The sequence below is a fragment of the Phasianus colchicus genome, chromosome 11 (genome assembly GCF_987193195.1).
Source record: "Phasianus colchicus chromosome 11, bPhaCol1.hap1.1, whole genome shotgun sequence".
Taxonomy (NCBI): Eukaryota; Metazoa; Chordata; class Aves; order Galliformes; family Phasianidae; genus Phasianus; species Phasianus colchicus.
In genome coordinates, this window is record NC_143446.1 from 4322320 (window position 1) to 4336802 (window position 14483).

Here is a 14483-nt window from a genome sequence, read left to right on the forward strand (position 1 = left end):
CTCAGAAGAGCCTAAAAGAGTCAAAACAACAACAAAAAAAAGTAGGAATCCAAGCAGTGCACACTTCATAATACAGTTGAAAAGCAATGATTATGCTGAGATTAATTACACTAAATGCTTGAGCTAAATAAAATTGAGCTAAAGAACTGAAAAACAATTCAGCAGCTAATTACCCTCACATCATATCAACCATTCATCATATAAAATGTTCAGTGTTTGCAAGACTGCAGTATTTTTTTTTATGTTGTGGGAGAGTTTCTTATCTTAAAACCAGTCCAAAGACAAAGTAAACATGCCAAATAATGGTAACTTAAAACAAAATTTAAACAGTATTTTCCAGTTCAGAGGGAGGAATGGTTTATCTCCTGTTCAAATCAAACATTTCAGAACTGGAAGTGCTGTAGCCCAAACACACACTGTCTCACTTTCAAAAGAGACAGATGCAGTCCTTTAGAGCTAACACTTCAATGCCAAAGACCACAAGCATTACTTTAACTTTTTCCTTTTGCCATTTTTTTTTTCCTGTTGTTGCTGATCTTCAAAACGAAATTTAATAGTAATAAACAACTGTCTTGCTCCTCCACAGAAAAGGCACTGATATACTTATTTTCCTCCACGTATAAGAAACCCAGCAATAACATGGTAAAAACAACACAAATACCAAGCCAGGACATTGTCCCTTGAACACAAACATCTTGAGCTAATATTCTCTTCTCCTAAATGCACGAAATTAAGATTTCCAGACCATTCTGAAGAACGCAAAGTTCACCTGCATTGCTCTCTTTTAATCAACCACTTAAGAATCAGAGTGTTCACACAAAGAGGTTTGACAGACAGTACCTTGAAATGTAAGAAGGTGCATCTACGATGTTTACACCACTCAGCATAAGATGAAAAGCTCCTGAAAAACATCAAAAGACTTCCACGTTCTTCAGTGCTGCAAAAGAAAAATATATTGTTTATCCCAAACAGCACAAGAAGTATCAATTCTATAGCCTAAAATTAGCTTCTTTAACATAAAAGTGCAGTATTTTGTAGAAGAAAAAAAAAAAGAGCCAAGCATTTCAAGGTTCTCCGAAAGGTAAACAGCAACAGAATTAGGTCTATTTGTAAAATGGGATAAATTGGCAAAGCAGTTCTCCTATTAAGCCTTAATGTGACTTTAGGCTTGCTCATTAATATTCTTTGTCTTGAATAAATTTCGAAGTGCTACATAGTAAAACAGTGATCTGCAAAACTGGTAAAATGAACCAAACCACATGGGTAGTCCTCTGACTTCTGTCCCACTCAATCAAATCTTTGAGTGAAATTTATTGTCTCTGCCTACGTGCCATTCAATCTTTTCAAGATTAACCCTGAAATTACAGAAAGCAAGAAAGTCTTCTCATTAGACAATGCCTGGCAAATGTGACCTAAAAAAATAACTTTTAAATACAGTTACGCCTTCATCCATCTTTCTTTAAGAAAAATGGTGATCTCAATAATCAGTACAGTAAGACCGAAGGGGGAAAAAGCAATGCAAATGAATCCACAACTAAGAAATGGACTGTGGAGATATTAGTGCCAGACCCATTCTGTGCAGAAACTAATATTCCAGGATGGACCTGAACTGATTCTTGCAGGTCTCTCCTCAGTATCTCCACAGCTTTAGACTCTCACATGATTTAGCAGTTCATCTACATCTGGATACAATACAGTTTCATTCATTTGAACAATCCTACACTTGCATTAAATAATTCTCTAGTGTACAAAGACACCTTTCCTCAGCTTGCACATAACCAGAAAGGACACTGTTGGGCTTACAGTTTACATCATAAGACTGAAATGTAAATGCTATTTGGCAAGGAAATATTTCAACAGCAATATGCTACAGAAAGTATTAATTTTCACCTATAACACCACTGAAAAGAGAGGGGTCAGCAGTAGTCACACAAGGCAAGCCTGAGGAATTTTCAATACAGAAGACAATGTAAGACAGTAAAGGAAAAATTTCTATCATTTGGCCTTGCTGTTTTCAGAGTTACTGAATAATGTCAATTGTAAATATTCAAGTCCAGTGATTCCACATTCAATATGAGATTTTTCCATTTCTGCTGACCGCAGTTAACAAACAGAAGCAGCTTTTCTGCTTCAATGACTGGCACTACAGTTACTTTTGTTATACACTTAACTGCTGTGTCCTCCAGCAGAACTATGTTAGTTTGAATGAAAACCAAGATGTACACAAACAAAACATTTTTAGTAAGACAGTTACATTCCCTCTGAAAAGGTCCACAAAGGCAGGCAAAGGAAGTCAGTAATATGCAAAAGTTAGCCTTGAAACAAACGGAACCAATTGCATTAAGAGATGTGAACACTTAAGGTAGGTGCCATCAGAGAATTAGAGAGATCATCTAACCAGGAATATAAACAGACTTTATTCACCCTCTTTACTGTTTGGAATACAATGAAAGCAACCATTACATCTGAGAAGCTATATACGTATGCTTTAACGAGAAGAAGAAATATAATTCACCCACTTCACAGAGAATAATACCAAAGACAGACTACAGAAAATAGATGGAGAGCTGGTATGGGGAAAGGAAGGAGGAGATGTTTGGTCTAGTTTAAAACTGTTCCCTTGTCACTATCAGACCACCTAAAAAGTCGCTCTCCCTCCTGTTTATAAGCTCCCTTCAAATAACGGGAGGCTGCAGTGAGGTCTCCCTGGGGTCTTCTCTTCTTCAGGCTGAAGAAGTCCAGCTCCCTCAGCCTGTCTTCGTGAGATAGATGCCCCAGCCCTCTGAGCATTTTTGTGGTCTCCTCTGGGCCTGCTCCAACAGCTCCACGTCTCTCTTGTGATGTGCCCAAGACTGGGCACAGTACCCCAACTGGAGCCTCACAAGGGTAGAGCAGAATGGGATGCTCCCCTCCCTCGCCCTGTTGCCACTCCTCTCTTGATGCAGCCCAGGATAACGTTTGCTTTCTGTGCTGCAAGTGCATACTACTGGCTCACACCCCTAGAACCCTCAAGTCCTTCTCCCAGTTCAGGGACTGCCCCAACCCAAGTGCAACACCTTGCCCTTGTTGAACCTCAGAAGATTCCTGTGGGCCTACTTTCTCAGCTCACTCAGGTCCTTCTGGATGGCATCTGTTCCTTCTGCTTCAGTTGCACCACTCAACTCAATGTCACCTGCAGACTTGCTGAGAGAGTACACTTCACCCCATGGTTGTTGATAAGGATATTGAAGAGCACCAGTCTCAGTGCTGACCCCCGGAGGATACTACTCATCACCAGCATCCACCTGGACAGAGCCACTGGCAGCAACTCCAGCCAACTGATTCCTTATCCACCAACTAACTCACCCTTCAAACCCCTTTCTCCCTAATATAGAGAAAAGGATGTAATGTAGGAACATATCAAAGACCTTGCAGAAATCCAGAACTTCTAATACTCCAAAAACATTTATGTCTTTCCAGTTTGAGATAAGCTATTCTTTTTTGGATTTTCAGAACAGATGAGAGACAAACTTGACTCCCTTAGCAGAATGGCTGCAAGCTTATTACTGACTCATTTCAGCAGTTCAAGGGAGAACTTTGCCTCAGGTCCAGCTTTACTTAATGTATAGGAACTGCAACACATTACACAAACTGGAAAAAAAATAAATGGGACATTCATTCAGATTCCGAAAATGTAAAAGAAAAGCCAAACAAGTTTTATCCTAGCCTGGAAAGAACAACATCATTAAAGGAAATTACCCAAGTAGTCACGACTGCCAGCAAAACCAGGCCAAGACAAAAAAAAAAAAAAAAACATGCTGGCAGCACAGGCTAAATTGAATCCCTGGAAGAAAGTAGACACATACTCATTTACAATAACTATCTCTGTGTCCTGGACAGGATTTTTATTTTTAACCACAACTCAATCATTTATACAAAGTCTGCACACAGATAGCATCACAAAAAAAAAAAAAAAAAAACAAACCACACAACAATATTGGGTTTACAATAGGTAAATCCTGCATTAGCCAAAATTAGCTTAATTCCTAGCGCTGAAGTCAACTCCCACAAATCCTAACACACTGAGAACATTTTCAGAATGGGGACCGCTCTGAAAGTAATGCCTCCTATGTTATTTCGCTGGCAGGATGGCAGCAGAGGTCAAACTTTCTCTCCAGTATTCCGTGACATGTTCTTGCCATATGAGAGATGGCAGCAGAGGGGCAGACTGAGAAAATGGCATCTGACATGGAAGTGCATATGGAACACATGTGTGCCATTGAATTCTTCTGTGCAGAAAAAAACCTGCATCCACTGACACTTATCAGTGCTTGCTGGACATTTATGGAGACCAAGCAGTGGATGTGAGCCCAGTGGGTATTGCATTTCAGCAGTGGTGACAGTGGATCACCTCTACTGGTGCAGATCTTGACAACGATGGCATGCACTTCTTTTGTTCAGAAGTGCTGAAGGAAATGCAGAGCTAATGGTGGAGATTGTACTGAAAAACTGTGTCCTGTAGCTGAGAATTTGCTCTATCAAATAGTGTTGTTGTGCTCTTCATATCTATTGTAGACTCTACGGAAGTAGGAGCAACCTACATATAACAAGGTAATAAGATGTTAAAGCTTAAGCCTCTTTTTGGAAAGAACTAAGCAATACAAACTGTCACTAAAAAAAAGTTAGTTATAAACAGAAAACATCAATCTCCAAAGCCAACATCACGTAAGAGAGAAGCTATCCAAAAACAGCAAATAGCATTTTCAGGGCCAGTGTTAACTATGCATCAGGTTAAAATCACACAGCCTTTGCCCAAGCACCGTCTCCTTTTACAGTATAACATCAACAAAATACAAAAGCATCTAAGTAGTTCTAAAGTTGTAACACTATTTAAGTGTTCAGTACACAAGACTTCTTGCACTGGGATATAAAACCAAGGAATTACTCTTACAGCTGCAGGAATAATTTATGCTTCACCTCACTTCCAAAATAGCAAGTCCAAGCAGTGTTTGACATAACGCAGATCTTGCACAAATCCTTCCTTAACTATTACTGTTAAGTCCTATTAATTACTAAAACATATCAGCAGTTTTCCAACTGTCTATAAACTCCCCCTAAGTAGTCCACACAATCGTTCGTCTCCCCCTACCTGTTGGATTAGTTAAGTAATAAAAAGAAGAAATGGGTAAGGATTTTTCATGGATATTGTAGTCCTCAGTACTATAATAAAGCTTAACATGGGTTATAACTTGTGCAAGGGGACTTGAGCAAAACTCAAAAATAGAAGTGTTGTGATTCTATCTGCACAGACATTTTACTGTTACAGCATGTTTAAGGAAGAGTACACCTTTTAAAATAAGTATTGTATTCCAACAGTACCTCACTGAAAATAAACTTGAATTTTCCTTCTTTTAAAAACCTGTTGCTCAAGTGTTTTATTATTCTTGTTTTCTTCCAAAGCAGGATGGACTTGGGAATTAGAACTGACTGCCAAGTTTCTAACTCCAGTGCTATTAAAGATCATGCATTATGAAAAATGTAACTGAAAAAATTAGAATGGCGGAGAGGAAAAAATTCAGGCCACCCGAGAAAATGCACTTGGCAAGGCTGGGCCACGGGAGTGAAAGAAAAATGAGAAAAGTGATGAGGAGACTGAAAAGAACAATACCAGATTCAGGTGGACAAGAACTGGAGGGAAAGAATGGGAAGACATAGGAATCAAAATTCTAAGAGTAACTGAGATACTGAAGAATAGAAGAGCTATCTGGGAAAATAAAGTCTGAAACTAGGCATGAAAAGAAGGGATTGGGAATAGGTAAGAACCTAGAAAGGGGATTGAGAATACAAACCTTAAGGAAACATCATTAGATTAAGCCAGTATAATGATGCATTGCTGTCTATAAACACACATTGCCAATATGAACTCCACTCTGACAACATATTTCCTGCCTCAAAGTAGTAATAAATGTAATGTATAAAAGCAGTAAGCTATATTTACACATAATCATTAATTTCTCTTTCAACCAGTTGAGTACATTAGCATCATTTACCTTGCAGCACAATGAATTTATACACATGAGAACAACAGATGATATGTGCAAATGGAAGCTATTGAGAAAGCAGAACAGTTTGCTTTACTGATAACAATGCCTTAACTTACATTACTCACAAAAACTTGTATTTACTATGAATACTTGCATAATGTAGAAAAGGACAAGGATAGTGAAAAAACAGAGGCAAAACAGGAGTGCTCAAGCCAGGATGCAATGAATACATTAGTTTCTGGTATAACCATCAAATCCCACGACAAAAAAAAAAAAAAAGAAAGAAAAAACATAGTAATTTCCTTTTCTAAATCCTGCTTCTTGACAGAAATCAACCACTATTTCTCCTCCTACCACTAGCTATAGTAGATTTGAATGATAATTCAAATCTTCTAAACAAAACATTCAGCTGTATCTATGAACTAATCAACCCTGAGGAAACTTAACAGACCTTTCTTCTTTCCCAAACACTTGCCTTCCCCATCCATCTCAAGTCTAAAAAGTAACACATTAAAGGACAGGATTAAGTTAGCTATCCAGTAATAATTAATAATTTAGTTGTAACATGGGGACTGGGATCAAGTACGCTCTCAAGTTTAAAGCTAATGCTTCAGAGGGAAAGAATATCATTCAGAAAACCTCAACAAGCTTGAAAGGTGGGCCCATGCAAATCTCATGAAGTTCAACAAGGCTGAGACAAGGTCCTACATCCATGTCAGAGCAATCTCAAATATCATCCCATGTACCAAAAGCTGATAAGTTTACGATTACATGAATGAAAACACAGTATCTGAGTTTATCTCGTTACTTATTTCTCTAAACCAAACAATTCTAAACATCTAAAGCATATTACAACCCCAAACATGTTCCTGTTTGACATGAATTTGTTTAAGCTCATTCAGGCCTTATGAACGATGTCCATTCCATCTTGTCTCCACAGGGATATGGACTCGTGATAGGAAGCATTAAGGTTGGGCTAACAGTACATTACCTCCCAAAGAAATTGCCAGCAGCTTTCATCAGAAAGCTGTATTGCTTCAGCACTGGATGTCTCATGCAATAACTTTTCTTAAACAAAAAAACTCCACATTACCTGGACACAAACTTGCTTAATTCTGAACACAGTCCAGATTCCACTATGATGCTGAGATCAGAAATAGCAGCAGACACTTTCTCTTTGTTCTAGATTGGAGAAACAACAATGCAATATTTTAGAAGTTTCTCTGGAAAGAAATATAGAAACACATATATAAAATATACCAAAATCTATGCAAATACAGCTACAGACAAAAAAGCTGTAAAACAGTATTTTTAAGCTGTGTCTTACTTCAAGAAAATTTTTTTGCATTTCAACACATCAGCAAAACAAAGATGTTGGAGTAACATCTGAGCTGGTCTGCACAGAGAACAGACATTCGTAGACAAAGATTTATTTACAAGAAGTTCATCTACTCCCTTTCATGTCACTCACACTGCAGATTCTTCTCATTTTTCAACACAACTCCCCCATCGCATCAACCAGAAATCTCAAGTTTATTATCTTTTTTGGAAAACATCCTAATGCTAAAATCCTAAAATATAGAAGTCATTTTCCTGCTTGCATCCCTTCCATTTTACAACCTATTGTTTTGTCTCAAATTCTTGTCTCATTTTACAATAACACAATACTCAGGTTTACATAATAAAACGTTCCCAAATTAAAATACCTAACAAACTAAGAAAACATCAAGAAAAGAAGATCATACAGTAGAAATGAAATCATGGAAGAATTTAAATCTTTTTTTTCTATAAATTCTTGAGCACACCAGAGGAATACAGCAGATAACAGTGAATGAAAAATAATACCTTGAAGACCATAGCAAATGTTTCACTTTTTTAATGGAGACTTTGTACTTATCTTTATTCTCAGTCACTACAAGGAAATAGCAACACAGGAAACTAATGGGAAGAACTGGAATCAAATGCAAACATCCCACAGCAATCCTTCGTATGCCATCAGTAGAGATAGAAAAAGCAAACCAAGATGCTACAAAGTTTAATGGATTGGATAAATAACATCAGGAAAAATCATTTTAAATTGAGAGCAAAAGGTTCAGCACGTGCATGGAGGAGCTAATAGTAGTTATAAGCTAATATATTATTGCCTAAAAAACAAAACACACAACCTGCTTTTCCAGGAAGCAGGTTAAGAACATCTGCCAAGATGCCATCGGTGTCATCCCAAGGTCACATAAAAGCATTTAAATGAAAACTCTTGAGAAGAAAGCAATTTTTTAATGATTGCTCTCTCGATGGTTTTAGATTTGTTTGGCAGATTTTCAAGCTAATCGCTCACTGCTACTAACATCTGCTACTAACATCTAAAAACAGCAAGAAAAGAAGTAATAAATGAATGCTTTTATATTAAACTGCTTTATTTGTCCGCATTTTGACCTTGGTAAGCATCTACCTATGCACAAGAGTAAACAAATAAGAGTTTCTCTACTTGCACTCCAAGTTGGCAAAACACTAATCAGCTTTGGAATATGTTCTCTCCTAGTCTGATCCTGTATCAAAACAAAAGGATCAGCTAAGGTGCAGAATATGTCAAGCAGTGAGTAAACAGTACAACACCAGCACAGACAACTTGAGCTACAGAAAGCTAGCCAGAGTGAACTCACATCTACCTCTTTTGTCTTCGTACAATTGTACTTTGGAAAATAGCCTCTTCCATGCGTGACTGTAATGCTATAACGTGATGGAAAGCACAGCAATAGTAGCATGGTTGCACAATCCTAGGCTGCAGCAAATGAGAACAAGCCCAAATGCAACAGCACTAGACACAAAAACAAAGGAAGAAAACCTGCTTACCATTGCAAGGCCTCAGGTAGGCAGGGACCTCCACAGAGATACCCTCACCTCCACTGGCAGTTCTTAAATGAGGTATGGGAAGAGGTGGATCCTGCCTCTACCCCTTCCAGTCACTCAGGTGCATCGCACTGCATTGCATACACCTGAGCTTCCCTGAGTTTTTCTTGAGCCTTCCCACCAGGTGCTCCATCACTGGTTCAAGCCATGACTGAGCACTTCCACTACAATGATATTTAACGTTATTTAAAAATCCAATTAGAGATAATTGCAAAAAGAACTTGTTACTGTATACCTATTGGTTTAATGATGCTACGGAGCTGAATTTTCTAATTTAACTACTAAATTAAACAGATCAAGTTGATAGTTTGAAGAAAATTCTTATCTTGCTGCATACCAAAGCATCTGTTATCTACTGATTATTTCTCTAAAAGCTCTTTTCTTCCGCTTCTCAAGATGAGTGAAACTAGTTGCAACAGCATCTTGCCCATGCTGATCTCCATACAGGTTATTTTACATTGAACTGTTAATGTTGTATCTTAAAGAACAGGCATAAATACTTCTCTATTTTATATACAAGAAACTTGAAACATAAAAACTACAGCCAAGTTTCCAGGCCTTAGTAGTTTCACCTGAAGTCATAACTTTCCTGACAGCACTGGAAGCAGACTCCTGCATCCACAGAAGATCCACCAACTTCACTGTACGATTACCCACAAAATAAATTAAGTCTGTGGCAACTAAGATAATCCATCTCACCTTTATATCACAGAAATAGCCCACTACAACTAGGCAGAATGTCTGTATGTAATTGCTAATGATCTAATGGCGAGCTATGTCCTTACATTATAAAGAAATGCAAGAGAGAAATACCTTTAAAACCATTCAGGTTCATATATAATCATGAAGATTGTGCAAAGGAACAGAAATAACTCTGTTTGCAACCACACAGGTACCTCTTGATTTGTGCAGGTAACACCATAAATAAAAGCTTAGACATACATATTGTGGCCAAAAAAAAAGTGCTCTCCAATTGTGCCTGCTTGACTAATTAACAATTCTCCTGAACACATCCACAACTCAAAGACACGAAAAAGCACAAAATGTTGGTGATACAAATTTGATTAAGTTAAGCTACATTTATACGTAGCCTGTATTGTATTTTAAGTAGTAATCTACAGTTATTGTGTATTTTTATTTTTTGCATGACCTAATCTTATTAAAATTCTATACTTTTATTAACTAAAGGTTTGTTTTTTTAATACACACTTAGTTTTCTGTGTATCACGTATCTACAAAGTGTAATTCTGTCAGCACTGGTTTTGGTGGTAAACAGGCGACTACTGCCACCTAGTGGTAGAGCGTCTTTGAACCTCACGAATACACAACAGTCAGATTTATCATCCGCGCTCCATTAACATCAAATACCACAGAACACAAAGAATTTATCATTCCAAAGGACCATGCAAGTGAGAAACATAATCAAGTCCCACCATTGATGCAGGTTATTTCCATGCTAAAGCTAAATGCAGTTCTACACATCAATGCTACAGCAGTACTGCAAGGACTCAAAGTTCTAAGCCATTGCTGCAAAATAACTTCATTCAACTCAACTCTTGAAATTTCATATGATGCAATCTGCAGACAAGTAACTAAATACTCATTTCCTAAAGTCATAGTGGCTTCTCTTAAGCTTATGAAGAGAAGCCACTTTTGTCACATTACAAACCAGTTATGTGATCCAAACACTCTATTTAAAGCCACTTTGAAAGTTGAGCTGAAAATCAAGTTTTCCTGAGAAGAAAACTTCCCAATGCCAAAAAAAGTTATTACAAACTCTTTCCCACTGCTCACCATTCTGAGTTCTGTACTAATAGATTCTGACAAGAGCTTCCTTGCAAAAAGTATCATAATTGGTGTAACTTCCGTGCAGTCCCCATGATGAAATGTCAGTTCACACTAATGAAGTGATTAGGAGTATAACCAAAGTAAAAAAGAAACTGTTCTGGCTTTTAATGTTTTAGCTTTTCCCTCAAGGGATTTGGGGCTTGGAACTTTCCATTCTCCAGTTCAAGATACCAGATTATAGGAGAATGTGGTAAGAATTTCATGACTGGATGTAGAACTTGAACTTTAGAATTATTTTGCTTGGATGCACGTGGAATTCAAAAGCTGGGTCCATCTGTCATGGAGAGGTTTACATCAAGGAAACTCAGCCATAATGATAAAACACCAGTTAAAAGTTTAAGTATTAACTTTCATTCATTTGAAGTTTTGCTTGTTTATTTATTTTTAATATACGTTAACTATTACCTGCACTTCAAGAAGCTGGAATTCCAAACAAAAAGGCAAGGACTGGCAATTTCCTGATAATCTGTGCTTCCGAACTGTTCTATTTACAGCTGTTGTTAAAAAATAAAAATAATTAAAAAATAAAGTTAGCAAAATACTTATTTATAACTCTATTCAACCATTACTGTATTTCTTCCATTAATCATGTTCAAAATACCATACAATACTGTCCATCACAGAAATCATGAAATTAAGTGAAACATGTTAACAAAAGAACTACTGGCTTCATAGGAGACTTATGCTTTTCCACCTGGTAAAATACAGTACTTGCTCAGAAATTGTTTTCTCAATAAAAACAGTTATTCTGAAATACACTGGAATTTTCTTTCTGTTAACATTTGAAGTAGAATTACAACATGCTTCTGCGAATGTAATCAACAGAAACGTGTTCAGTATAGCACCAGTAACAGCCACAAAAATGCTTACTTTTTTCTAATGTTTTCTTAGAATGACTCGTGATCTGAATACCAGTGAACTTCTCTAAAAAGGAGAGATCTCTCTCTAGACTTTCAAGTTCAGCTTTCAGGTCCAATGGAGGTGTATGTCCCTTATGTTCTCTCAGAAATTCCCTTTGGAATAATTTTCTAGAATTAAAAAAAATGAGAATAAGAAAAAATGTATAATAAATAAACAAACAAGACTCAAGGGATAAGAAAATGTTTTGTTAAATCAGTACAACAGTATCGTTAAATTAAAGGCATTTGTAATTTGTTCTGAGTGCTTTCAGTCCAAGATCAGCTGTCAGAAACCTAATTTCAGTTAAATTTCTAACCTGAAGAAATACTTTGTGTTCACTGTCAGGAAGACAGAGCCTTTATTTTAAGTTTTTGTATATAAGCACTTGGAGGAACATACAATAAAAGTGAGCTGTGATGCCTTTAGCAACCTGATATAGCTTATCTAGAGAATATACTTTCAGTACGTAACATCAGTTAAAAAATGAGAAGCTGCACTTCTATAGTGTATAGGTGTGACTAGCTATACAAGAACCCAGCTTGTTTTTTTAAAGTAACATCAATGTGCACAACTTTGCACAGCCCACACATAAACTGACATTATTGCCTTTTTCAGAAAAAAAAAAACTAAACAAAACACACAGATGTCACTGAAAATAAATTAACTACTTATTATTTGTAATCTTCTATCACAATTGATCCAAGTCCTAAACAAGAACTGCATTGCAACAGCACTGTAAAAATAAGTACAAGTCTCAATGTTGTAACACACAGACAAAAGCATAACTGAAAGAATTTTGATAAAAAAAAAGTCAATAATCCAATATGAGCAGAAGACATACGCTGACATCCGTACTTCTTCATCAGAAAAAAAGGTGGATTCCTGTTTGATATCTTCATATTTTTCAGACAACAGCTTAATTTCTTCTTTGAGTAACTGAATTTCATCTTCATAAACTTGATAAACGCTGCTGTCCATTTCTCACACTCCAAGGTGCTGGATAAAACAAATGTGTGTATTAGGTCTCATCTCCCCCCAAAATGGATTAATTTTAACAACTAACTTTATCCAAATAATTAATTTTAAAATGCAAACATGGCATTAGGCAACATTTCTCCTGCCATAATGTGAAACAATCCAATTGCATCTTACATCTTTTGAAAATTAAAGAATATTTACCATTTTAAAATCTCCCGAGTAGCTCTGACAAATACAATGATTTACAATGCTGTAATCAATTCTATAAAATTAAGCAACGCTGTTTGCTATGGAAGATTAAACTAACACAAGCCTTGATACTCAGCAACTAAATTCAATTGAAATTCTGTCATCAGCCTGAAAACAGAACAAGGCTTCAGAGCAAGCAGAGCTCTACTCTTTCTACAACAATACTTTGGCATGAACATAATTCCCATTTAAACTCTAAAGAAGCCCCATTAGAAGGGCACTGGTCTACAAGCAGATAAATCATGGGAGAAAGAGCAGCTTCTTCCACGCAACAATGCTTCTTAAATCACATGGTACCTTGTCCTGCTAACTGCAACATAAACAGAAAGACTTTGTTCCTAGCTAACATAGGAAGCTGTAAGATACCAGTGAGAATCTGACAAAGAACAAATTTCTGTCTTGGAAAAAAAAAAAAAAAGAACAACAATAAGGAATATTCTCCAAAGTATGTAACAACTTAGGGAGAAAAAAATGGTTTTGTTGCATTAATTCCTTGAAAATAGAATTCATGGAGCCTAAATGTAAATCTGAGACCAATTGCAAGACATAAATCACTGCATAACTGGATAGGAACTGTTTAGTCCCAGCCTGAACCACTGATTCAGCACCTGGGGAAAAGATCCAGTCAGCTCTGGGAGCACAGCTGAAAGGAATTCAGCTGTGTGACAGGAAGGGGTGGAGCCTGGCTGCACCTCTCAGACCTCATTGAAGGGCTGAGTGGCACTGAGGAAGGAACTCTGGTTAGGGATCCTTTCCTTATGACTCTAGATCTTCAGAGACGGGCGAGCGCTTCTTCTTTCTAACACCTTTCCGTGGCGTTGGTCCCTTTGTCGTTACACCTCCTGTATCACCACTCTATTCCATTGATCTTTCTGATTGCTACAGTAACCTACGGATGTAAAAGCATGAAGAGGAAAGCAGCGGAGAAGGATTCCTTCGAGAATCCTGAACTGTGATTTCACCTCAGAAGCCAGCCGTCAGCAGCAGCGCTCCCAGTGCAGCACCGAGGGGGGCAGCACAGCTGCTCTTAGCAAACACAAAGCATTAACGAGCAAAAAGCAGTGGACAGACGCGAGGAACGGTCACCTTTCACGACTAAATCGAGAAGTAAATACGGTTTTTAATTTAAATGTTGGGCCTAGAATGCCAGGCTTAGACACAGCCCATGCAAAGGGCTGTGCAACTCAACCTTCAGTCATTAATTTATCAGGAAAATAAGCCTACTTTGTGCTGGGACTGGAAACAGAAGTGAAAAGAAGTTAAAAAAAAGTGGATTTTAGCACGTCTTAAGGTTGGGGTTTCGCCTGCTCGTTAAAAACTAGAATGCTCTGAGTGTCGCTACGGCTGTAACCAGCAGAACCTCTGGAGGAAAAAAAAAATAAAATAAAATAAAGCAGTCGCGACGGGCGAAAGTTCTACCTGAAGTCGTCAGCAGCACGGTCAGCTCACGTAGCGGGCGGCAGGGACGCGTTCAGCGGGCTGGCAGCGCGGAGCGGCGGCTGCAGGCGATACCGCCGGGAGCTCGGCTGCCCCTCACAGGCATCGCCCGCCGCTTCGAAGTGCGCGCCCAGCAGCGCG

General features: G+C 37.8%; 1 protein-coding gene across 1 annotated transcript in view; it reads right to left on the minus strand.

Annotated features, from left to right (window-relative positions):
* Nucleotides 1-14482, minus strand: part of CENPP (centromere protein P) — a 128261-nt gene extending 113779 nt beyond the window's left edge. Inside the window, exons 1-6 of the mRNA XM_031609330.2 lie at nucleotides 14325-14482; nucleotides 12520-12674; nucleotides 11649-11806; nucleotides 11184-11272; nucleotides 7117-7205; nucleotides 841-937 (exon numbers count right to left, since the gene is read on the minus strand). Coding sequence (XP_031465190.2) covers nucleotides 841-937; nucleotides 7117-7205; nucleotides 11184-11272; nucleotides 11649-11806; nucleotides 12520-12656 — 570 coding nt within the window. The 5' untranslated portion in view covers nucleotides 12657-12674; nucleotides 14325-14482. The remainder of the gene's footprint in view (nucleotides 1-840; nucleotides 938-7116; nucleotides 7206-11183; nucleotides 11273-11648; nucleotides 11807-12519; nucleotides 12675-14324) is intronic.
* Between the last annotated feature and the right edge of the window lies 1 nt (nucleotide 14483).